The sequence below is a fragment of the Phascolarctos cinereus genome, unplaced genomic scaffold (genome assembly GCF_003287225.1).
Source record: "Phascolarctos cinereus isolate Bilbo 61053 unplaced genomic scaffold, phaCin_HiC Scaffold_3;HRSCAF=262, whole genome shotgun sequence".
NCBI classification, from domain to species: Eukaryota; Metazoa; Chordata; class Mammalia; order Diprotodontia; family Phascolarctidae; genus Phascolarctos; species Phascolarctos cinereus.
Window position 1 is genome coordinate 248,952,633 of NW_027555736.1, and position 24,176 is coordinate 248,976,808.

The window sequence follows — 24,176 nt, forward strand, 5'->3', positions numbered from 1 at the left end:
AGGCAGAAGAGCTCATGGGGCAGACACTTTATTGTGATTAGTTTGTAAAAACACAACACATGAAAATGTACTTTCTCACTAGAGAGCCCAGCATCATGCTCAAAAATCTTTAGCCCTTTTGCATACTGGGCCACCCACCATCTGGTTTAATTAGTCATGAAAGGGGCACAGTGTGAGTTTAAAACCCAGGATTGGGCAATAAAATCTGTAACTCATTAGTGTAAAGTGCATACGTTCAGTGCAAAGAGGAAAGAATTCGAAGGGGATCGAAAAATCTCTAGAGGGGATGTGCCATTGGCCCCATGGAAAGAGTTCATTCTTTGACAAAGGGAAGGAAAAATCGCTCAGACTCTTTAAAGCCTTCCCCAAAAGGAGGGCAAACATTTCCTCTGGACCTCTAACTGCACAGAAGCAATGTCTGAAAGACAACCAAAGCGGATGTTAGTTGAATTTCTAAAAGGTGGTTCAGAAGGAAAGCCCACAGATCCTCCAGATGAGTACGGAGCATCACCTGCACTCACCTCTCCATCGAATGAGATGACCAGATTAAGTTCCAGTTGGCAAGAAGCCTTTCTAGGAGTTGGAGGATGGATGGTCTTAACTGACAGGCCATTTTTAGACCCAGCTAGTAAGTAGCACAAGCTCTATTTACTGGAATCACGTTTTAATTGGAGTCTAATTTTTCTTAATCTTAGGGAAAACATTAAAAAAAAAAAAGAGCAGCAGCTTGGTACTGAGTGATTTTTCTCTCTCTTTTCCCTTTTCTTCCTCCTTCTTGCGACTTCCCCTCACAGGCTCAAGAAGAAATAAGTACTTTGTTTACAATCCCTTGACTATCACTGTTACAACACAAGGAAGAAACAGGCAACCTCCCTAATGGTCAGGGTACCCCCTACCTGGGCCTTGAAGAGATGCTGGGAAATGGGGGGAAAGGGAGATACCAGTCCACATGGCTCTCCGAACCTATCTGAAGGTGCAAAACTGCATTTTCTGGCACCAGCAATGAAACGTTGCTCTATTTGGTGAAAGGAGATGTCCAATCTCAGGCCATTGTTTTTCTTCTTCTATCCTAAGAGGGGAATGGTGTCCTCTTACCTAATCATCCTTGCTGAAAAGGTATTCTAATTTGTGGAACTCACAAAGGTCTGTGAATTCCTTCTTCCTTCAGACCTGGTAATCCCTGATTGGTGAAAGGCAGTACTGTGCTTTCAGACATAGCATTACATCTAGTAAAAAGGGTTTGTTTCCTTTCTAGTATGCTGGCCTAGCAGTGATACGTACTTTCTGCCTACATCATGAACTGTCAGGCAGGGGAGTGGCATGTCTGGAGACTGACATTCACTGCCACAATTCTTGGATCCAAGGTCCATGAGAACCTTTTCCTACTCCATGAACTTCCAAAGCTTCATGTTAACAACTTGTGCTCATGAGAGAAGAGCATCCTACGGGGAAAAAAATCAATTTTATTTTGCAATAAACATGATCCTCAAAATAAAGTCTGTGAATCTCATAGAAGGACTGGAAGGGAATCAGAGTAAACTTTCTTGCAGTGCTTTGTAATCCTTGTAAAATCATTCTAGCTGAGACAATACAAAAACATTTCTGCACCAACAGGAGTGTATGCAAACAGAATGTACTGGATTAAGAACTAAACCACACAAGGAGTTTCAAGATTGGCAAAAAGGCAAAATTAAAGTGCCTCTTCTCAGTGGAAGAGAGTTTAGTTTGTTCAAAAAAGCTTGGGCACACGTGTGCATATACACACATACGTACAAACAAACACACACACACTCTCTCTCTCTCTCTCTCTCTCTCTCTCTCTCTCTTACAACGTGAGGTAGAAAGAAGTGGCCATCAGGACACCCACACCCACAAATACATGGCACTTGAGTGAATAGACCTGTCCTTTGTGAAGAGGGCGAGTGAGCTTTCAACTCCACTCATTTAAAACTGGGGACAGAGCCACATAAGAGCCGTGCTTTGGGAAAATGTACAAAACATGGCTACTGTTTCTTGCAGCTGAATTTCTCAGGGCTGCCCTGCCCAACCGTCACTTCCTAGAACTGAAGCCATATGGACACCTGGTATGGGAGGTGAGAAGCCACTGGGCACAGATATCCTGGACCACTTCGTCACCACTGCTCTGGGCTGCCTGCTGCACCTGCCGAACGAGGTCTGTGGCCCGGGAATGCTCTTGCTTCACTGCTATGAGGTACGCAGAACGCAGCTTGCTGCACATCAGATAGGCCAGAATCTTGGAGTCACATGTGCAGGCGGGAGAAAATGGAGTCCATTAGTAAGATCACGGGGTCAGTGGAGAGTTTGGTTTGTTTTTTAAATCAAAAGAACCTACAAACAGGAAGAGGCTCTGGTGTCCAAAACTGCCCGAATCCTTTCTATTTATGTGTCTCTAGACGAGTGCCACAAGACTGCCCCAGACTGGACTTAGGATGGTCACTGGCACCATCCCTCCCCTTAGCCTGCATTCTTACCAGCCTTACTTGCTTAGGGGTCACTTCCTAGACCTTCAGGCCTCACCACCAGGCCCCAATGTTCCCCTCTCTCCATACTGTCTGACTTGTGGGGAAAAAATCTACTTTGGGTTATTGAATCTTCTTTAAAAAAAAAAAGTCAGAGATTTTCAAAAGGAGCTTTTTCCAAGAAACTAAGGAGATAGGAAAGAATGAGTTCCAAGTTTCTAATCCCATCTAAAAAGACAGTTACAGAATAGTCTGGCTAACACAGCTTATAAATCACCCAGCGTCTGGTCTCTTTCCTTTGCCTCTGCCCACCTGGTTGGCAATGACCCAGCTCCCTCGCCATTCACTGATCAGGCTGACAGGACTGCGTTTCTAGCTCTAAGATTAGCCTCTCTAGTGACCATGCAGCTTTCACGGGAGGCAACATTTTTACCCAGAGCTTTTCTGTAGCACAGTCGCTTCTTCTTATAATCAAAAGGAGACCTTTCTCTTTCTGGCAATGTCAAAAGCCCCTGTGCTCCCTTTTGCCCCATCCACCAATTTCTTGTCTGAAGAACGCCTCTAACTTTCAGCTGATTTGTAAAACAGAAATGACTGATGAGTCCTGACCTCAAGAACTATTAGGTTACTAGATTTTCTCACTTTCTTTGGAATGCTAATGATTCAACCCATGAACGGTCTTCCAGAGTCACATCATTACCATCTGTTAATCTCAAAATACTTTAAACATATATTAAAAGTGATACAAATAAAATTCCCAAGAGAAAAGGGGCACTTCTCTCCAAAGTCTCGTTCCCTGATGCCTAGGGTCATCGATACCCAAGTATTCAATATATGCTAATGATCACATTACCCCTTTTCATGAGGAAATTATATTCTAAGGCTTGATGGAAGAACAATGATTAAGAGCTACGAGTGTTGTCCTCACTGGACCTATCAAGAGCCTGGTAATTCTAAACAGAATTGGGAGATGGGGGTGAAGTCTATCAGACAAAATAGTCAGCACAGCACAATTCTGGTTTTGGCTTTGCCATGGGCCACTCTAGACTGTGGGAAAATCATTTGCCACGTACATGGCAACCTACTCCACGTTTACACAATCCTATCTCCTCAACTTAGGAAAATAAGTTAGAATGCCACTTTTCTTTATTTCACCAGGACGTTGAGGGAATAAATGAGGGAATATTGAGCATTCTTTGACAGGAAAATATTCTATAAATTATCTGTAACATCGTCCTGATCACAGTTTGTGAGATCAGGAGGCAGCTCTTTGAACATCAGTTTTGCTCACAAGGGACCCATGGATAAACCAAGACAAGATGGTTGTGCTGCATGGGGCCAAGGCAGCATAAAACCTGGCTCACTTCCTTAATGGCTAGGGAGGTCTCTGAGGAAAGCCTCATCAGTAACAAGAGTTCTCTGCTACCTAGACAAAGAGACACTGAACTCTACCTGACCAAGGCAAGCAGAAAACATCCACTAATTTCTGACTGTGCCATGCCCTTCCCCAATGTCCTTAGGGGAAGAAACTTGCTTTAGGCAATGAGGGGTAACCAGAACGTGCTGAACAACAGATGGAGGTAGGGAGTTTTCTTTAGTTTCAAGAAGGTAGCCCTTGATTATGAGTAAGGAGACATAGGAAGCTTTTTGGAATCAAATTCAATTAGTTGACTGAGTGACTGAAATAGGTCTCAAAAGAAAAAGTAAGATTAGGAATAGCTTAGAGAGTCCCAAGAATATTTTTCTAGGGGATGAGACAGAATAAGGCAGTCTCATATAGTGAAGTGTTCTTCCTCCCCACTCCCTGTTACTAATCGCACTACTACTTAGCTAACAGAGCTAACCAAGAGGATGACGAGCAGGTACATGCAGCAGGAGTGGCAGAGAACTAACTGTAAGGTCATGTGGAATCAGAGGGCCGACCTGAGTCTCAGTCCTGTGTCTGCTACGTACTGCTTGGGTGACCTCGGGCACATCTATGAATTGCACTTTAAGTATCAGTTTCTTCAAATGTAAAAGATAGGGTTGCACTGGGCAGCTAAGGTCCTTCCCAGCTCTGAGTCTGCGATCCTGTCATGCTATGACCAGGGGTAAAGAAGACGACATTGAGCCTAAAGTGTGCTTCTAATTAACTTAGCCCAGAAATTCGGAGAAACTCAGGTTTAAAGATGCTTCCACTCAGAGGGATTTGGGGAGTCGGGGAGTTTCTGCTCACCTTGTTGTCATCACTGTGTATTGCCTGGATTAGGCCATCCAATTCCTGTGAAGAAGGAAAATACGCCCTCAGAACAGACCCATCAGGTTGCTTCGAGACACTTCCATTTGTATTGGGCCTCCCCTGCCTCCCTTGCCCTTTCCCTTACATTATTTTGTCCCGATGGCATTTTTGTTTTTTCAGATTTGTTAAAAATTACCTCAGAAAAAAAAGAAGGCAAATACAGATATTATAAGGGAGGATGGAGGAAGAGAGTCTGTTTCCTTCTTAGCTGAGCGATTCTGACGCTAGGATTGGGAATGCCTCTTTAGCTCTTCTTTCCTAACTCAGATTCAATTATAAAGGGTAGCTAAAGGGAATCAATTGGTAATACCAGTTCTGGGGCACTTGGGAGATAGAGGAAGAAGGAATGGTTCCTACGAAAATTGTGCTTAGTCTTCATGAATGGAAAAGGTAATCTTTTTACCCCAACAGGAAGACCATTATAGGAAAAATCATTTAAACACTGTTTGTCAATGAAGTTAAAAAAAAAAAAAGAACAGTGGGCCTTAACTAACTTAAAGATTAATGACCATGCTCCAAAGACTACTAAATAGAGAATTCCTAATTTAAGGCTCAAAGAAGGCCCTACTTCTTCACTAGAGCATGGTCCTACTGCTTAACAGAGGGTACTGTCCTGATGTCTTCTTGCCTCGTGTAGGGTAAATCAGTTGCTGAGGACAAGATCAAAACACCATGTGTGCTCTTCCAGGACACCAGGACACAAGAGGCAGTGAAACAGTTTAATTTACTCTTCTCTGGACCAGAAAAGGCCTGGCCCACCTAGAAGTTTTGGACACTTGCTGGGATATGTGACAAGACTTTTTTTTTTTTGCTTTTTTGATGAGGTAACACAGCTAGTAAGTGTCAAGTGTCTGTAGCTGGATTTGAACTCAGGTTCTTCTGACTCCAAGGCCGGAGCTCTATCCACTGTGCCATCTAGCTGCCCCCTGTGACTAGACTTTTAAAATAATTTAGTCCAGATCTAAAATTTCATCAATGTGAGGAGCTCCCTCGTATGAAAACTCTCTCCACTGATGCAGATTGGCAATTCATCTGTACCTTACTGAACTGCCTAGAATACTGAGACTTGCTCAGGCCCACTTGCTTACCCACATGGGTAAGAGACAGCACTTGACCCCAGGTCTTTCTGACCACACTATGTTGCCTCTCTGGATTTATCACACACAAAAAATTCCTACTGGTTTTGAAAAGCAGAATTTTCTGTGGTCATAAAAATGACTATTTACAAAGTCATACTAAAGCAGCCGCTTTCTTCACAAAGGCTTACTGTTCCCTCTAGCACTGCAGGGAGATGGCAAAACTTTTCTCTGGCTCCAACATCATCTCCAGGGGCAAGCCAAAGTAGGTACGGAGATTTGAGGCTTCTTGCAGAGTTTATAAAAACAACAGAAGAGTACCAAAGCATAACTAGCAAGTTCTGTGTCCAAAGGGAGAGCAGCTAATGGTAAGACATTCTACTTAGGTGCTTCCCTAACCGTTTTTACATGGAAGGATCCTATTATAAGAAGGCCATCATTGTAAAGGGGTTAGAGAAACAAGGGCATTAGGAGTATTCAAGGGGCAGCTGGGTGGTGCAGTGGATGGAGAACCGGCCCTGGAGTCAGGAGGACCTGAATTCAAATCCGGCCTCAGACACATAACACTTACTAGCTGTGTGACTCTGGGCAAGTCACTGAACCCCAAATGCTTCACAAAAAAAAAGTAGTATTCAAAGCAAGTAGAGAGTGAAAATAAGACTTTAAGACATTGTAGAATAAAGTGTGTGAAGAGAATGGGGGAGACTGTTACCTGGGATGGGATACTCTCAAATTTCTCCAGGCAACTAAGGAGAATAGTATCACCATCACTCTTGGCTGCCACACCAGATTCATTCACACATTTGAGTAACTGGCGTATCTCACTGTATTTCTCTCTTTTTACCAGCTGCTGGGCAGCTTTACAGTAAGTGGCAGGAGCATCCAGCTTGAAGTCCTAGAACAGAAAATGAGGGTAAAGGGTTTGGGACGTCAGAGAACATGCACAGTAGGATGGGGAAATGTTGATTCCAAAAAGTGCTTTGTCAACATTCGAGCTATAACAAAGGGGCTCTCCAGAACATGATCTGAAGGGTCCAGACTGGCTACATGTTGTGATTATAACTCCTAGAACAAGCACCAGGTATGGATCTCAGGTTTTTTAAACACTAGTTAAAATATGTGCACCCAGGGTGGTAAGCAGGCATTTAGGAAGCATCTCCTTAAAATTCTGTAGGCACTCCAAGCTCAGGCCTAAAAGGAATGCTTTACCTTCTTCCCCAAGTCACTATCTAAGAATTCTCAAGCCAGAACCATTTCACTTAATCTTCCAGGAATCACTATCTCTCCTCGGAAGGTAACCTTTAGCTACTGCAGTCTCAGACAGATGACTTTCTGATACGAGGTGCTTATACAGTCATCTCTACCTACGGTGTTTTTCTGCTTCTGCTCAGACAAGGAACTGCAAACATAATTATGTTTCTCCTATGATAGGAAGCTCTTGAAGAAAAGATGTTAGCACAATTAGGTTAGATGATAGTACAATTAGGTATACACTAAATTAGCTGAATGACTGGACCTAAAGAATAAGCATTAATGGGTTCATGTAAAATTGGTGGGTGTTCTTAAGTACCCCAGGGATCTGTTGTTAAAAAAAAATTATTATGTACTATTTAATATTGTACTAGAAATGCTAGCTATAGCAATAAGACAAGAAAAAGAAATTGAAGGAATTAGAATAGGCAATGAAGAAACAAAACTAACACTCTTTGCAGATGATATGATGGTATACTTGGAGAATCCCAGAGAATCAACTAAAAAACTAGGAAACAGTAGTAAACGACCATAAGATCCAAACTTTTGGGACAAAAGTCCACTATTTGACAAAAACTGCTTGGAAAACTGGGTATAGACCAACACCTCATACCATAAACCAAGATGAAGTAGAAATGCATAAATGAAATAGATATAAAGGATGATACCATAAGCAAATTAGGTGAGTGCGCAATAGTTTACCTGTCAGATCTATGGATAAGGGAAGAATTTATGACCAAGCAAGAGATAGACAGCATTACTTGACATAAAATGGATAATTTTGATTACATCAAATTAGGAAGGTTTTGTACAAACAAAACCAATATAGCCAAGATTAGAAGGAAAGCAGAAAACTGGGAAGACAATTTTTTTTTAACAGCACATGTCTCTGATAAAGGCCTCATTTCTCAAATATTTAGAGAATTGAGTCAAATTTAGAAGGATATGAGCCATTCCCCAATTGATAAATGATCAAAAGATATGATCAGCTTTCAGATGAAGTAATCAAAGCTATCTACAGCCAAATGAAAAAATGCTCTATTGATTGGAGAAATGCAAATTAAAACAATTCTGAGGTACTACCTCATACCTATTAGATTGGCTAAGATGACAGAAAAGGAAAATGACAAATGTTGGAGGGGATGTGGGAAAGTTGGGACACTAATGCACTGTTGTGGAGCTGTAAACTGATCCAACCATTCTGAAGAGACTATGCCCAAAGAACTATAAAATTGTGCATATCCTTTGACCTAGCAATACCACTACTAGGTCTACATGCCAAAGAGATTAAAAAAAAGGAAAATATGTACAAAAATATTTATAGCACCTCTTTTTGTGGTGGCAAAGAATTGGAAGTTGAGGGGATACCCACCAATTGGGGAATGGCTGAACAAGTTGCAGTATATGGTTGTGATGGAACACTAGTGTGTTCTATAAGAAATGACAAGCAAGATACTTTTAGAAAAATCCGGAAAGACTTATATGAACTGATGTAACCTGGAGTGAGCAGAACCAGAACACTATAGACAGTAACAGCAATACTGTTACAATGATAAAGAACTGTGAATAACTTGGCTATTCTCACAATACAAAGATCCAAGACAATTCTGAAGGAACCACGATGGAAAATGCTATCTACCTCCACAGAAAAAAACTAATAGAATCTGAATACAAGTTTAAACACACTGTTTTAAAATTTTCTTTATTTTTCTCATTTTTTTTTTGGTCTGTGTTTTCTTTTACAACATGACCATGAAACTATAGTTTGTATAACTGAATATGTATAACCTTTACCAAACTGCTTGCCTTCTGGGGAGAGAGAGTAAGAGAGAATCTGGAACTCAAAACTGTAAAAAAATAAAGTTATTTTACATGTAATCAGAATAAAATAAAATATTAAGATAAAAAATTATTGATATTTTGTTTTTATGTCTCCAGTTGATTTCTGAATATAGCTCTCTTCTCTCCTACTAGGCAAATCATCCTTTGTAACAAAGAATAAAAGAAAGAGAAAAAAAGTAGTTCTACAAAACCAACCAACATTGAGTCTGTCAGGTTATGTCCAAATACTCCACAGAGATACATTCTTAACTCTACATTAGATGAAGATATAGATGACATGCTTAATCAAATTTGTAGGTGACACAAAGCTGAGAGGGACATTTAACACGATGATGACAGTAGAGATCCAAAAGGATCTTTATTGGCTATAATGATGGGATGAATGTAAGAAGATGAAATTTAATAGAAATAAATGTAAAACACTAGGCGTAAGCTTACAGGGTCAATTCAGCAAGCACAGAAGGTGAGAGGTATGCCTGGGTGACAGTCCACATGAAAAAGATCTGGAGTTTTTCGTCAGATGCAAAACCAGGAAAAGTGCGCAGTGTTACAAGGCAGCCTAAAAAATTAATGTAATCTTGGACTATATTAAGGGAGGGATATCATTTGAAGGAAGGAGGTAATAGAGCAGGTCTGCACAACCTGCAGCCCATGGGCTGTTGATGGCCCGTGGGCAACCAAAGGATTTTGGGTGGCCTGTAAAAAACGTACAGGATGTTTTCCTCTACAGTTTTCCGTGGCCACCCAAAATCCTTTGGCAGGCCACAGGTTGTCCAGGCCTGAGCTAGAGGTTTGTGAACGTGGGAAAGCCACTTAGCCTTTATATCTCAGGTTCAGTTTCCTCATTTGTAAAATAGAGATAATAATAGCACATCTACCCTCTAGGGGCTGTCATGAGGATCAAATGAGATCCCCTATGTAAAGTACATTGCAAACCTGAACGTACCATATAAATACTAGCTCATCTTCTTTTATTATTATTATTATTATTATTATTATTATTATTATTGTTGTTGTTGTTGTTATCATCATTACTATGCTTTGGTCAGACAACATCTGGAATACTGGGCTGCATCCTAGGCATCCAGCCAGGTTTTGAGGATGTCCACTGACAAGAGAGGACAACCTCAGAAAAGAGCAACTAGAATGCTGTCAGGCCTGGAGTCGATGCCATTGGAGGACTGGTTGGAGAAACTTGGGATTGTTTGGTCTGGAGGAGGAATTGTTATTCAGTCATTTTTTCAGCTGTGTCCAACTCTTTGTGATCCCATTTGGGGTTTTGTTTGCAAAGATACTGGAGTAGTTTGCCATTTCCTTTTCTAACTCATTTTAAAGATGAGGAAACAGGGTTACACAACTAGTGTGTCTGAGCCTGGATCTGAACTCGAGAAAGTGAGTTTTCCCGATTTTTGGCCTGGCACGCCACCCACCGCGCCACCTATCTAGATAGGCGTTTTCAAATACCTGAAGGAAGGGGGATTGGACTTATTCTGCAAGGAGGGTGGAACGAAGGATAATGAGCAGAAGTAGCACAGAGGCAGATTTAAGCATGAGTGAAGAAAAATTTTCCTCACAGTGAGAGCTGGCCAGAATAGAATGGTCTGTTCTGGGTAATGGTCAGGCAACAATCGGCCCACAAGCATGGATTAAGCCCTTATGATGTGCCAGGAACTGTGCTAATCTCTAGAGACACAAAGAAAGGCAAAAAAATCTTTTTTTGTCAAGAAGCCTATATTCTAACAGGGAAGACAACATGTAAACATCTAGGGACACACAAGACAGAAAGCAATCTAAAAGAGGAAGGCATGAGTAATGGGGAGGGGGGGTAAATCAGGAAAAGGTCTCCCTTAGAAAGCGGAGTTTCAGCTGAGTCTCGAGGGAAACCAGAGAAATCAAGAAGGTGAGAAGTAAGGAAGGTGGTGTTGGGAGTGGGGGGGGGGGGACAGGGAAAGAAAGGGCACTGAGATGGGCGATGGAGCATCCCATCCAGGGAGCCACAAGTGGGTCAGTCTAGCTGGCCTGTGGAATGCACAGAGGGGAGTAAGTATAAGAAGGCTATAAGAGGCTTTAAACATCAAACAAATTAGTTTACATTTAATTCTGGAAAAGAGCTACTGGGGTTTCTTGGCAGGGAGGTGAAAACGTCAGATCCATAGTTTAGAAAAATCATGTTGGCAGATGAGTGGAGAATGTACTGGATTGGGAGGGGGGAGGCTTGAAGTACGGAGACAAGTTAGAAGCATATTGCAACAGCCAGGAGAGATGAAGTGATGAGTGAGGACGTTGTAAACTGGGTTAGTGGCTATGTTAGTGGAGAGAAAAGGATGCAAAAAGAGGTATTATGATAGTAGAAATGACAATATTTGGCAACAGACTGGATATGTGCAGTGAGAGTGACTCCAAAGTTGTGAACCGGAGTAACTGGAAGGATGTGGGTATCCTCAAGAGTGACGGGGAAGTTTGGAGGAAGGGAAGGTTGTGGGGAAAAGAATGAGTTCTGCTTTGGACATTCTGGTTTGAGATGTCCAAAAGAAGGTGGAGATGTGGAACTGAAGCTTAGTAGAGAGACCAGGACTGGATATAAACATACAGAAATCATCCATATGGAATGCAGGTGAACCCAGAGGAGCTGTTGAGGGCCCTGAGAAACACACTACTGAGCCCCAAAGAGAAGCAAGCCTGACATGGAGCCTTGGAGGACACCTACAGTTAGTGGGCATCATATGATGAAGAACTAGCAAAGTAGATTGAGAAAGAATGACTGGACAGACAGGAGAACAAGTAGAGAGTAACATCACAAAAATCTGGAGAGGACAGGGAGGCTACAGAAGGAGGTGACTGATAGTTTCATATGCTACAGAGAGGCCAAGGAGGATCAGGATTGAGAAATGGCCATCAGATATGGAAGGTAAGTAATCATCGGTAACTTTGGACAGCACATTTTTATCTGAATGGGGCCAAAAGCCACATTGCATAAGATTTAGAAGAGAGTGAAAGGAGAAGCATGGCACAGTGCAAACAGCTTTCCCATGTAGATCAATCACAAAAGGAGTGATATAAGATGACATGTCCTGGGAATGGTCAGCACAAGTGAGTCTTTTATGGATGAGGAAAACATGTAAGCAACAGGAAAACAGTGGATAAAAGGTGAAGAGGGAGAGTGGGAGGGAGAGAGAGAGAGAGACAGACAGACAGACAGATAGAGACACAGACAAAGAGATGATAGTGGGGACAATTTTCTGCAGAGGTTGGGAAGGGATGATGTCAAGGGTGCATAAAGGGATTTTTCTTGACAAGAAGAAGGTCCAACTCTTCATCTAAGATTAAAGGAGGAAATGGTGGAGGAAGACGTCTGAGTAATGTGAGTTGAGGAGGAGGGGAGAAAAGAGAGCTCTTGACACATGGTTTCAATTTTTTTCAGTGAAACATGATATAAGATTCCAGGCTAAGAGGGCAGAGCGAGAAGATGCTGTGGTAGGCTTGAAAACAAACAAGAAGTTGTGGAAGGCAAGTTTCCCTTCACTGATGGTCTTTAAGTGTAGGGTGATGAACATGTGTCAGACATATTGTAGAAAGGATTCCTGTTCAGGCACGGAATGGATTAGACTTTTGAGGCTCCCTGTAACTCAGAGTCTATGACTCTTGCTGGACTAAGTTTAGGTACTGTGCCCACTTGGTACAACCCCATTATAATCCAAGCCATACCTGTAGGACACGAAATGCTATCCCAAAGCCATCTTCCACATTCTTCCCTCCTAGCATTACCTAGAAGAGAAAGGAAATCAGTGACACAGCTGACAGGGCCAGTTATTCAAGCAAATCAGCGTGGAGCAATGGAAAGGGTGCTGAATTTGGAGTCAAATCTGGAATCAGATCTCAGCTCTTTTAGCAACAAACTGCATGACCTTGAAGAAATCACTTTTCCTCTTGGGCCTCAGTTTCCTCATGTAGAGGATAACCAGGTTGTACTAGATGCCCTCTGTCAGGTCCCTTCCATCTTTAAGTCCATGATCTTATAACATGTATAACATGTGTTTTGTTAGGCATAGGCTGTAAAAACTATCACATACCTTACAGGCAACATCCATTTATAACATGTATAACATGTGTTTTGTTAGGCATAGGCTGTAAAAACTATCACATACCTTACAGGCAACATCCATTTTCATGTTGTTGTTTCCAAACAGGGTTGGCAGGGGCATGGCTGTAATCTGGGAGGTTCCAGCACTCTCACACCGATGGAGAAACCTGGTAACTTCCAGCTGCAGGCCAACTGTATTCATGTGCCTGAAATTATGCAATATGTAAGCAACAGTCAGTCTCCACCTGAGTTTTTAGAAGTAATGTAACTGGGGCTGGAAAGTGAAGGAGCATCAAGAGTAAAAACAGAAAGGACATAGGATTTGGCTCTCTGCAGGTGAGAGATACGTATCTGTACATTTTTCTGAGAGGCTACAGGAGGACAAAAAACAGATTTCCCACGAGACTCAACAGGGACTCTAATGACCCTCTGGAGCTACAGAATTTGTGGTCTTAACCTTTCCAATCCCCTTCTGCAGTTTCTCCAATCTCTGGGATAGAAATTACCATCTAAGCCCTTCTACCACAGTGAGAACTGCTGCTAGAGCTTCTTCTCAAAGATCTAGAAATGCTCAATATTCTTCATGGCTTTCCTGAAGTAACAAACACCGAAATCCAATTAGCTCTCATCTTCTTGCCCCAGACTAAAGCTTTCCCTAGATTTTGCTACTACCTTGACACATCAGCTGCATTCATCTTTTTTCGGAAAAAAGTGAGTTTCTTCTTCCCTGTGCTCCGAGATGCCTCCTGCAGGTAGATCTTAAGGTGATCCTTAGCCTTAAGCAGCCAGGTAAGTTTTTCCCCCAGTTCCGCATATGTCTTTGCCTTATGACAAAAGAATCGGATGCAGGTCATGGCAGCACGGACTTGGTCCTGGGGAAGGGAAGAGATGATCAGGGATCCGGAAATGGTAGTGGTGATCATTCTTACTGGGCCCAGGTCCATGAAGCCCTCTAACCAGTATTTAAATAGCTATACCTTTAAAAAGCCAAATCAATAGCTTTTCTAAGTTTTCTCTTTATTAGCTGAATCGATCAAATCATCCTACAGCAGACTAACTTCTGCTTTCATTCAGAGTAACCACGTGCTTTAAAAGTAGGCCTAGGGCATACAAGTTCCATTCACTGACGTATGTTTCAGATTGTTTTGGTCTTCTTCAGTCTTGACAGCCTTCACATTTGATCCTATACAAGCACGTTCCCTAGGACACGTCTATGTTTTTTTCAATCGTTCTCCTTTACTTTCTTAAGCATGTCTACAATTCTTTTACCAGCTACCCCATGCTTGTAGTATTGTGAGTCGTCTGTACAGAGATCAAGACTTACCTACGACGGAATCATTTGGAAAGTGTTTAAGGAAGCCACAGAGCACCAAGCTCAACTCCAAAGTCACTTACTGGCATACTCAGGAACCCAACTGTGGGGTCTCACTCCCCAGACTCGGGTGGGCTCAGCTCAGCCAAACTCACATGGTTTCAGTGTTACAGCAACAACGCCGGGTGGGACCACGGTTACCTTCATGAACTGCTGCAGCTCGTAGAGAAGGTGGTAGTAGTTCTTCTTCTGTAAGTGCTGGCAGGCAGCGATCAAATACTTTCCCCAGCTCTCCAAAGTGGGATCAATGTCTTCGAGCAAGTTTTCCAAAAGGTGTAGCTTCCCACTTACGTAGCTTGGCTGGAAGATGCCTTCAATAAAGACTTCTGGGGGACTCTCCTACCGAAGGGAAAGGAAGACATAAGGACAGCCTGTGATCACCGGTGCCTTTAAAGCACGGCGCTAACTCCACGTCCCACCTCTCCTTTCAGCCCCCTCGTGCTGTTTCCTTGGGCCTTGGCAAACTGAGGAAGACATGTGTGTCAGCTGAACTGCCACTGCATAGGGAGAAATCTTCATGACTATCAATCTATGCCAGGGACTCCACGGCCCAAAGAGATGGTTTCCAAGAACTCAGCCTAACAGCTGGATAAAGGAAGAAGCTGCCTGCTGTTACTGGATCACCCACCTTCCTCTGGAGATGCTGCAGGGCTTCTCTCATGCAGTTGTGCCTCATGTAGAAGCTGACGATGGCCAGGTTGGTGCCGTAGTGATGTAAGTAGAAGAGGCACTCCTGGTAGTAGGTGTTGTGCATGGACTTCCCCTCTGGAATCACTTCTAGAGAGAGGCTCTTAGTTCTAAGAGTAGCTTCTAGTTCCTTCAGAGTGGCAAAATAATCATCATCCTGCTATGAGGAGAGGAGGAAGGAGCAGGAAAAGCATTCTGTTTAATAAATAATATTTACTAAGCATTTACTGTGTGGTAGTAACTAGGAGAGATACAAAGTTCAGATGAGACTTGAACGTTGTCCTTAGGAACTTATAGTTTAATGGAGGAATAAGATACATGCATAATTAAACATGTGATTAGAGAGAGTGAGTTGAAAGTCAAGGTGACTCCTCTATCTATGATACCACAATGACGTCTCCTTCTTTGAACTGCTTGCTGTTCTCTTACCACTGATAGGACAGGCTTTACTGTGGACTCCAGATACTCAATTACATCCTGTACCAGCCTTGAGCCGTGAGTTAGCTGATTGAGGTCGAGGGGTGGCTTGAGACATCGGCTGAACTTCTCACGTGCTGCTGTCAGGTTCCCAGCTTTCAGGCAGGCCATACCCCAAGCATGCCATGCACCAGTGAGATCCAGTCCAGTTTTTGTGGACACCTGGAGGCAAAAATTATTCATCGGAGGTGTGGGTAGCCAAGACAGCCAGAACAACTCCATTTCATCTGCAGTTCCTCTATCTTGCCCCTCTTCCTGCTTGTATGGCAACATCTCCATTCCCCCATCCCCACCCCGCCCCCAGCCCCATATATGACCTTACTGCTGAAACAGCAAGGGCAGTCTTGTCTGTTAGGGTGGGGTTACAAGATAGAGCTAACCTGAAGAAGAGCCTTTCCAATTGCTAGCCCAGTAATAGGTCCTGTCCAATCCTAAGGTACCTGATACCCGATTCACCTCCTACCTAAATCAAAGCCTTTGTCCTTTTGTTCCTTTGGGAAGTCTCTGCCTGTGTGGCTGGGGCTCCATTGCTAGCAAACTCAATAAACCCTTGTTGGCTGCTAAACTTATGGTACTGGGTTTGGGTTCTAGTTTGCTGGGGCACCAACAATTTTACCCACAGTAAATGGTGGCAGGCAATGGGATTCCTAGGCAGACTAGTGGAATTCCAGGGGTCACAATTTGGGAATGCCTTGGGCTGCTCTGCTTGGGATAGACATTACGGTTGGTGATGAGAATCTGGTAAGTATCTGTACTTAGGGGTGTGTGTGTGTGTGTGTGTGTGTGTGTGTGTATGTGGAGGATTGGCCATGCTCCTCCCATCCACAAATGGCAATACTTCCCACCCCCCCACCCCCACCCTGCCCCTTTCTGATCAAACTGGTGGTTTCGTTTGGTTTGAGTTAGAAAATGAAATCTTTGGATTAACTGGAAAAGATTTCACCAGAAAGTGCTTTTGTTCTGTCTTTGTTTCAATTTAAGTGTTTGTACTTAATGTCCAGTATGTTGTTATCATTGTGTTTTGTGTCTTGCTAAAATATAACTGACTTCTTCCTGTGATCTAATCAGACAAAGGAAAAAAGGTCGCAAAGAATGCAAACTTTTCTGTGGGACTTTCTCAGCCTTTAAAAGAAAGTCTTTCTCTGCATTTCTAATTCTGGCCAAGTGAGTTTTGGGGTACCGCTAAGCAGAATTTAAGGAAAAATAAGAAGAAAACTCTGTAAAAGTTACATAGATATTGCACCTAAACCATTTATCACTCTTTCCCTGCAGAGTGACAGATTTATTGTTTCAGTGCAAAGAAAGAAGGTTCTTTGCCGATTAGAGAGAAAGGAAAAAAAAAGAAGAGAACTGAAGCTAATTCAAAACTGAAGTTTCAAAGTGAAGGAAAAAAATGAGTTTGCAGTTTAAACTTATCTGGTACTGAAGAACTGCCTCTTATTAAATAAGGAAGCAACTTAAAAGTAAGTAAAATTTAATTTGGGAAAATGTTTTATGTTACCACCATACTTTCTTCTGTGAAGGATATAACAGAATGTAATTATTTAGGTAAACTTGAAGTAAAGTAACCTAAAAGAAATAAGAATGACTATGCATTTGCAAACTCTTAAGAACCCAAAAATGGTAACAGTGTTGCAATTAATTAGAATTGCATAATTAAAAACTTGCGCTAAAAACCTGGAGAAATTCAATGAAATAAAGGTAAGTTCTATAGAGTGGAATATGATTGGGAAGTAAAGAATTAGAGGAATTAGGTTGAATTATGTAAGAGAAGTGTTGGATCAGAATACAAAATAAATAAGAAAGGGGGCAATTTTGAAGGGCTTTAATCAAAGTCTACTGGAAGGATATAAGAAGAAAGGAAGGAAGTTTAAACAAATAGGGATGAGAGAAGAATGTATAGAAAATTAAAGAAAATTGGAATCTGTTTGCACTGACTGTAAATGGAAGGTTTAAAAGTCAAAGGTTTGGAGTTCTGGAAAGAGGTTTGAGGGAGGTTTTTGATCTCATTGAGATAAGAAAGACATGTGTGGTTATTCTTTAGGATATGGAAAATTTAGTAACAAGTAACAATATGGAATTACTTGAGGATAGTGTGCCAAAATTCTGTCCATGCAGGACCACTGGAAAGGTATATTTTAGTTGTTATGTGAGGTCTATAAGATCCTCATGAATCCTAGAAAAACGGGGCTGACAATACGAGACTGTCACTTTAAGTCTTTGGCAGTAGACTAACCGAAAGTAGCAGACCCTAGTAAGCGCTAGTAGTAAAATGACCCTTATACTATTTGTAATTATGTATCCAAGTGTGTTTTAATTTATTCAGCTCTCATCTTAAATGAAATGTTTTCTCCTGTTAGGATAATTGTGATCTTTCACCCTTTATAAATAAAATCCGCCTCAATGGAAAAGATATTTAATATTTGCAATTAAGGGAGTATGTTTTGAAAGTACAAGTTTTGTTACAGGTATAATGGATCAAAATTATTCTATACTGGTCTTGAATGCAATCAGCATAGAATGCTAAAAGTGATAAAACAAAGTGACTTTTTATATAAGATAATTTGGAAATATGTTCAACTGAATTGGTATCATCTGACTGGCAAAGTTTTGTTTCATGTTTTAAATACATGACACTGTGTATTTTATTATTGTATTTCTAAATTTTCTTGGATTGTAAAATTTGGGACACCATTGTATAAGAAATGCTGTTAAGATACTGCAATCGTATCATTGGAAAATCTAACTTCTTTTGATCTGTATACTGTAAAATTATTAAGTTCTTAGAGGTTATTGTCATAATGTTAAAACCTATCAAGTTTTTAATTGGGAATATTTTTAAAAGGAAGAATAATAATTATTTACTTTGTGGGAAAAGGAAAAAAGAAAACAACCTTGTAAAATCTCCTTATTGTAAACTTGCCAGGTTTCTTGGGTCATGTCCTTGGATAAAGTCCTGAAATCTTATCAGCCTTGTGAAGTAAGTTGCTAATGTTGTGAAATTCTAAAATAATGAACTGACTTTCTAAGAAAATGAGACTCCTTCTTCCATCACAAATCCTTTGCCAAAGGAGGGCAATTTATAAATTTGCTTATGGTATATAAGTGATGTATATGATGATCTGTGATTATGGGAGTCATGAAATCATACTTGGAACAGCATATATTGAAGTTATATCTTGAGCCAACTTAAAGATGTATTTTTGCCTTACAAATTTATAATATCTATACCTAGATAGACGGGTATCTGATAGTCTAGACTCTAGAGACTTATAATAAGTAAGCAGAGTTTTCTGGGTTTTGAGTGAGCTATTTGCTATCTATGTGGAATTCCAGAATGTGATTATTTTCTTAATTTGTAATGATTTATTTTTATACCCAGATGAGTTTAAAATTAAGAAGAAAAAAAAAAAAGAAAAGGATGTTGAATGAATCTTTTTTTTTAAAAGCCTGGTAAATTCTTTATTGTTAACTGTTACTGCAACAACATGAGAAATAATAACTCTCTAGTCCTAGGCTATGATCAGTGAAACTTGCTATTTGAGGTAAAATCTTTTGGGACTGTAATTTGATATTGTTCCAAGTTCTAAATTTAGGTATAAATATCTGAATTATCATTAAGTCAGTAATCTACCATTCAAGGGAAATTCCACAAGCTGTTCAAAGGGAGGGTGATCTGAGAACTACTACAGGTGGATATCTGTGTCTGGCAAAGTTGAGGGGACAACCTTGAGTAGGCAAAGGTAGGATTCTCTTGGATCAATTTCCTCATTGTGTTATTTCCTTTTTAAACAAGAATGTTTCCACCTGGTTAATACTGAGCCTGGCTATGATGTGTTGTGAATAACGTAGAACTTTGCTGTACGACTGATTGGCTGTTCCAAAAAGTTAACAAAGTCTTACCTAAAATCAAGTGGAACTAAGGATGCATCATCCCATTATTTCTACATTAAGTCACTCTGTGCCCTTAGGCTTAGGCTTGGAGGAACAGTCTGGAGGCTGTTAGAACCATCTCCCTGTTTCTTACTTTCATGGGAAATCTCTCTAACCGTAGCAAGCAAAAGGATAATTTTTTTATATCATGAATCTTGTTGTTGTAATACTTTAGCATCTCTGAAGTGATACAATGGGATACAAGTATAAGATAACTTATTGTGTAGCCTACTTGATCTTTCTATAGCTCTGTTGTTTATAAGGTTATCTCCATAAGGTCTGAACCTGTTTTCACCACATGGAAGGACAATTTGATTAGATTTTCTCAAGTTTTACTAAATTATGCTAAGTCTTATCACTAGCAGGCATTAGAAGCATTACCAAGAGAATTTCTACAACTGACCTGGTGGTCAAGGAACTACCTCCACAAACCATCCACAGACACCTGAAGATCATGGACACTGCCAAAGCACTTGACACCTTTACAACTGCAGCTCTATTAGTTTTCTTTATTCACCCTACTGTAATTTTGCTTGTTTTATTAGTTCTGTGTACGTTATCTATTTTGTAAGCTGCTTATCTGAACTGATATCAACTTGGGATTTGTTTAAAAAAAAATTGTAAGACTATTTATAGTCTCAAAGGGGGAAGTGGGTAGCTGAGAAGCTGAAGTAACTCTATTTTGTCTATAGCTCCTCTATCTTGTCTCTGACCCTGTATTGCAACTCCCATCCTGTCTGTGACCTTCCTTACTACTGAAATAGCAAAGATAATCCTGTTTATTAGGGTAGGGTTACAAGAGACAGCAAAACTGAAGAGTAGTCTTTCCTGTTACTAGCCTAGCAAAAGTCCTGTCCAATCCCAAGGCACCCTATACCCAATTTGCCTCCTGTCTAAAATGAAACCTATATAAACTTTGCTCTTTTGTTCCTTCAGGAATCTATAATTGTGTGTGAGTGAGGCTCCCTTACTCAATAAATCCTCACTGTTCTAGAATTTATGGCACTGGGTTTAGGTTGCAGTTTTGGGATTTTGGTTCTGGTTTGTTGTGATGATGACAATTTTTTAAAAAATTATTTTTAATATAAATTTGTTTATTTTTAGTTTTCAACATTCACTTCCATAAGTTTTTCAGTTCCAAATTTTCACCCCATCTCCCCCTCCCCCCACCCTAAGATGGCATGCATTCTGAATATCCCTTCCCCTAGTCTGTCCAGTCTTCTATCTCTCCCCTGACACTAACAATTTTACCCATACATAAGTATAAACTAAAAAAAATTCCACCATGCCAATTTGGCCATTGGCTCTGCTCAGAAAACTTACCTACTCCCACGAAGCACTGACAAGAGTGAATTTTGAGACTAGCAAAAGGCAATTCATTCTCACAAGCTAGATGCAGTCTGTGTTCCTCTCTTACCTCAACACCCAGCTGATAGTATTCAGCTTCCAAAAGTTGGTTCCTCAGTCTTGTTACTGCAGCTGGCTGCAGGATCTGGTCCAGAGATGGGACATGTCGATAGGCAGCAGCAACTAAAATATTCAGTACATCCACCTTGCTGATGTAGCTGTTAGGAAGAAAGGGACATGGAAATGAAATCGACACAGAACTCCCCCTAGAATAACTGCTGTTTGAGCTCCTGCGTTCATTTTCTGCTACGGTCACCAGGAGCATGAAGCAAAGCCTTTGCAGCAGCTAGTCTCAGGTTTTCCTTCTTAGGTCAGTTTGTCAACTAGCATTTACTAAGCACCTACTATGCCAGGCACTGTGCTCAGCACTAGGGATAAGAGAAAGGCAAAAGACAGTCTTTTCTCAAGAAGCTCACAGTCTAAAGGAGACAACATGAAAACAGCCCTTTGCAAACAAGGTAAGCTGGAGATCACCTTGGAGGGAAGGTACTAACATTGAGGAGGACTGTGAAAGGCTTCATGTAGAAGGTGGGGTCTGTGTGCTCTCTGCTGGCCGCTTTGCTTCAGCCATGCCCTCACCTGGATCACTATCAGATTAGATTCTCTTTCAGACTAGTACCCAGGTGATACCACTAATTTCCCAGCTGTTCTTTTTAGAGTCTCCCTACCCCTTTCTTTAGATTTGAGCCTCCTGCCTGGCTCAACTGAAGTTCTTTCATGGGCCTCTCGGTTCTGCTGCTTTGACTAGTTGCAGGCCCATATTCAAGCTTACAACCATCTTTCACTTGGGCCCCATCCCTGACAGACAGGGACTGTTCCAACTTGATAAGAAAGCAGAGAGCCCACAGGTCGATCCTGCTCTGTCTGATACTGCTGGACACGTCCTTTCTGATCTGTTCTGCCAGTGGACTCCTTGCCTCCTGATTCCAGTTGGGTGAACCCATGATTCCTAGTAGCAGACTATACCCTGTATCAGTCTATGATCTTAGCTGCTCATTGATTTCCCTGGAAGGGATTCTGAGCTATTGTGAGGCTGTACACAGGGTACTTCATGATCACCAGTCCTTCACATATTTTTATTATGTGAGAAAAAAGGTTGTTAGGGTTTATTCTAGAGGAAGCAATAGCTATCTCTTCAAGAATTCACAGTATTTTCATACCAGGATGGATCTTAAAAAGATCACCTTGTACAACACACTTATTTAAAAGATGAGGAAACTGAGACCCAAATGACTTGCCCAAGATCATAAAGTGAGTTAAAAGCACTAAGTCAACAGTGAGCATGTTATTTGAAGAAAGACATTCTCTTTGTTTTTCATCCTGGACCACATTTCAGCTACCTACAGTTACTGCTAGATGGCTTTAAGTCTCCATGTCTCTCCCGCGCTGAATCTATAACTCAATGCTCTGGGCCAAGTAGGTGGTGCTATAAAATTAGTTTCTGGTGTGCTTTTAGTTTGCAGGCAGAGATTCTAACAATTGCTGATGTTTATAAAGTAACTGTACGTTTACAAAGCCCTTCATATAGCTCCCTTGATCCACATGATAACTATGTGAGGTAGGTGCTTACAGGTATTATTACCTCCACTTTACAGATTAGTAAACTGAGGCACAGAGAAGTTACGTGCCCATGGTCATATGGCTGGTCAGCTTCAGAGGTGGAATATGAATTCAAGTTTCTCCTAAATCCAAAGCAGCACTCTTTCCACCACACCACACTGCCTTTATAATCTAAGGTACACAGCAGGCTTACTGTCTGTGACAAAAGGTCTAGAACCTGACACATTTGATACTGGTACTCCATTCACAAAATGAAAATAATTCATTAGCTACCACACCTACCTATAAGACTCTAATATTACGTGGTCTTAGCTTTTAGCAAAAGACAAGACCGAGTGAATTTTCCTTGGCACTAGAAAGCACTGGAATGAGCCTTACAATGCTAATTAAACTCCAAAATCAAGGTTTGTATTTTCTCCCTATTCTAGTCTCACTGATACAAATTTTTATCCCTGGGGACTCAGTATGGGAATATAGATACTGATATGAAAACAGAGTGAAGTGAAATCGCATAGGATTTAGCAATTAACTCATTAACATGAATCAATCAGAGTGGGCTGGCTTTCTGTCCAACCCTATGTGGGTTTTGTGGTGGTTGTGTTTTTAGGCAACTAGGGTTAAGGGACTTGCCCAGGATCACATGGCTAGTAAGCTGTGTTTTGTAATGCTGGTTTTGAACTCAGGTCTTCCTGACTCCAGGGCTGGTGCTCCATCCACTGTACCACCCAGCTGCCCCTCCAACCCTATCTGTTTGAAGAAGGGGGTGTTTAGATAATTGGGAGTGGAAGATACAGAAAGAAACCCTCCAGGCCCACAGAACAAGGCTACCTGTCGCACAGTGCTAAGTCTTGGCTCTGACCAGCTTTGACAAACATCATCTTGGCACTGAAGAGCAGCTGCTTCATGATATCTGTGAGTAGTCCAGCATCCACCTCGGGGTTGGTCAGGCCCCGGGACAGTCGGCAGCAGTGATCAATCAACTGATGGCCACAGGCAACGCTGTCACGGTGCAGGTTCAGGATGGCAATGCACAAGGAGGCACTGGGGGCCTAGCCAGGGGAAAAGGAAGAAAGCAGTGCCTGACTGAAACATTTTTAAAATACTGCCGAGAGAGAGGACTTATTTCCATTTTACAAATAGGCCAAGTGAAGTGGAGGGGAAGGAACTTGGGGAAAAAAATCCTCTTGTAAAGCAACAGTGGAGCTAAAATAAATCTAGGGGATCCAAAGGCCGCTGTATAAAACTCTCTCTGGTTGGCCTTATGTTTTCCTCCAGGGCACTGGTGGCTGCATGGCCAGTTGTCACCCACACCTTGCCATTACCTGTTCATAATAGAACTCGCTCCGGACCAGATCATTTTCTTCCTCATTTAGATCTAGAGTCCATTCCAGCTGAGCTGCTTTGGGGACTCGTACCACAGCCGAGTAGGGGGGGCTCTCACTTGAGGGGCTGTCTGAGGCTGAGGAGAGAAATACCGTTCATTCATCTGTCAGTCAGAGCACAGCCAATGGTGATCAGTCCTGACAGTAAGTGCAGACATTTGATTACGGTAATGACCTCCTTCTCCCTTCTTTTGGGAGAATTTGGGAGAAGGGACCAGCATCTCTTGAAAGAGATATACAGAACTTTGGTGCTTCATAGACAGTAGTAAATAACAAGGAATTTGATTCTCTGCATTTACTCAGGGTGAGATACATAAATATTTGTTTCCCCATAGCCATTTAACTCTGGT

At 41.5% G+C, this 24,176-nt stretch overlaps 1 protein-coding gene and 1 long non-coding RNA gene across 5 annotated transcripts in view; one reads left to right on the top strand and one right to left on the bottom strand.

The window, feature by feature from the left end:
* Window positions 1-12: 12 nt before the first annotated feature.
* Window positions 13-24,176, bottom strand: part of ZFYVE26 (zinc finger FYVE-type containing 26) — an 84,922-nt gene continuing 60,758 nt past the window's right edge. For 2 of the 3 annotated variants that reach the window (XM_021004642.2, XM_021004641.2), the window contains exons 31-42: window positions 23,767-23,903; window positions 23,273-23,493; window positions 20,895-21,042; window positions 15,497-15,706; window positions 15,009-15,227; window positions 14,522-14,719; window positions 13,681-13,880; window positions 13,073-13,214; window positions 12,633-12,692; window positions 6,547-6,729; window positions 4,696-4,740; window positions 13-2,254 (exon numbers count right to left, since the gene is read on the bottom strand). In XM_021004642.2, the coding sequence (XP_020860301.1) occupies window positions 2,051-2,254; window positions 4,696-4,740; window positions 6,547-6,729; window positions 12,633-12,692; window positions 13,073-13,214; window positions 13,681-13,880; window positions 14,522-14,719; window positions 15,009-15,227; window positions 15,497-15,706; window positions 20,895-21,042; window positions 23,273-23,493; window positions 23,767-23,903 (1,967 nt within the window). In that variant the 3' untranslated portion in view covers window positions 13-2,050. The remainder of the gene's footprint in view (window positions 2,255-4,695; window positions 4,741-6,546; window positions 6,730-12,632; window positions 12,693-13,072; window positions 13,215-13,680; window positions 13,881-14,521; window positions 14,720-15,008; window positions 15,228-15,496; window positions 15,707-20,894; window positions 21,043-23,272; window positions 23,494-23,766; window positions 23,904-24,176) is intronic. The other variant, XM_021004643.2, reaches the window with a different exon arrangement.
* On the top strand, window positions 16,210-18,780 carry LOC110220584 (uncharacterized). Of its 2 annotated transcripts, none has more exons than XR_002327912.2 (3): window positions 16,210-16,285; window positions 16,817-17,007; window positions 18,471-18,780. It is a non-coding gene; the product is annotated as an uncharacterized LOC110220584 (long non-coding RNA). The 2 variants fall into 2 exon arrangements; XR_002327913.2 differs by lacking the exon at window positions 16,210-16,285 and adding an exon at window positions 16,630-16,708.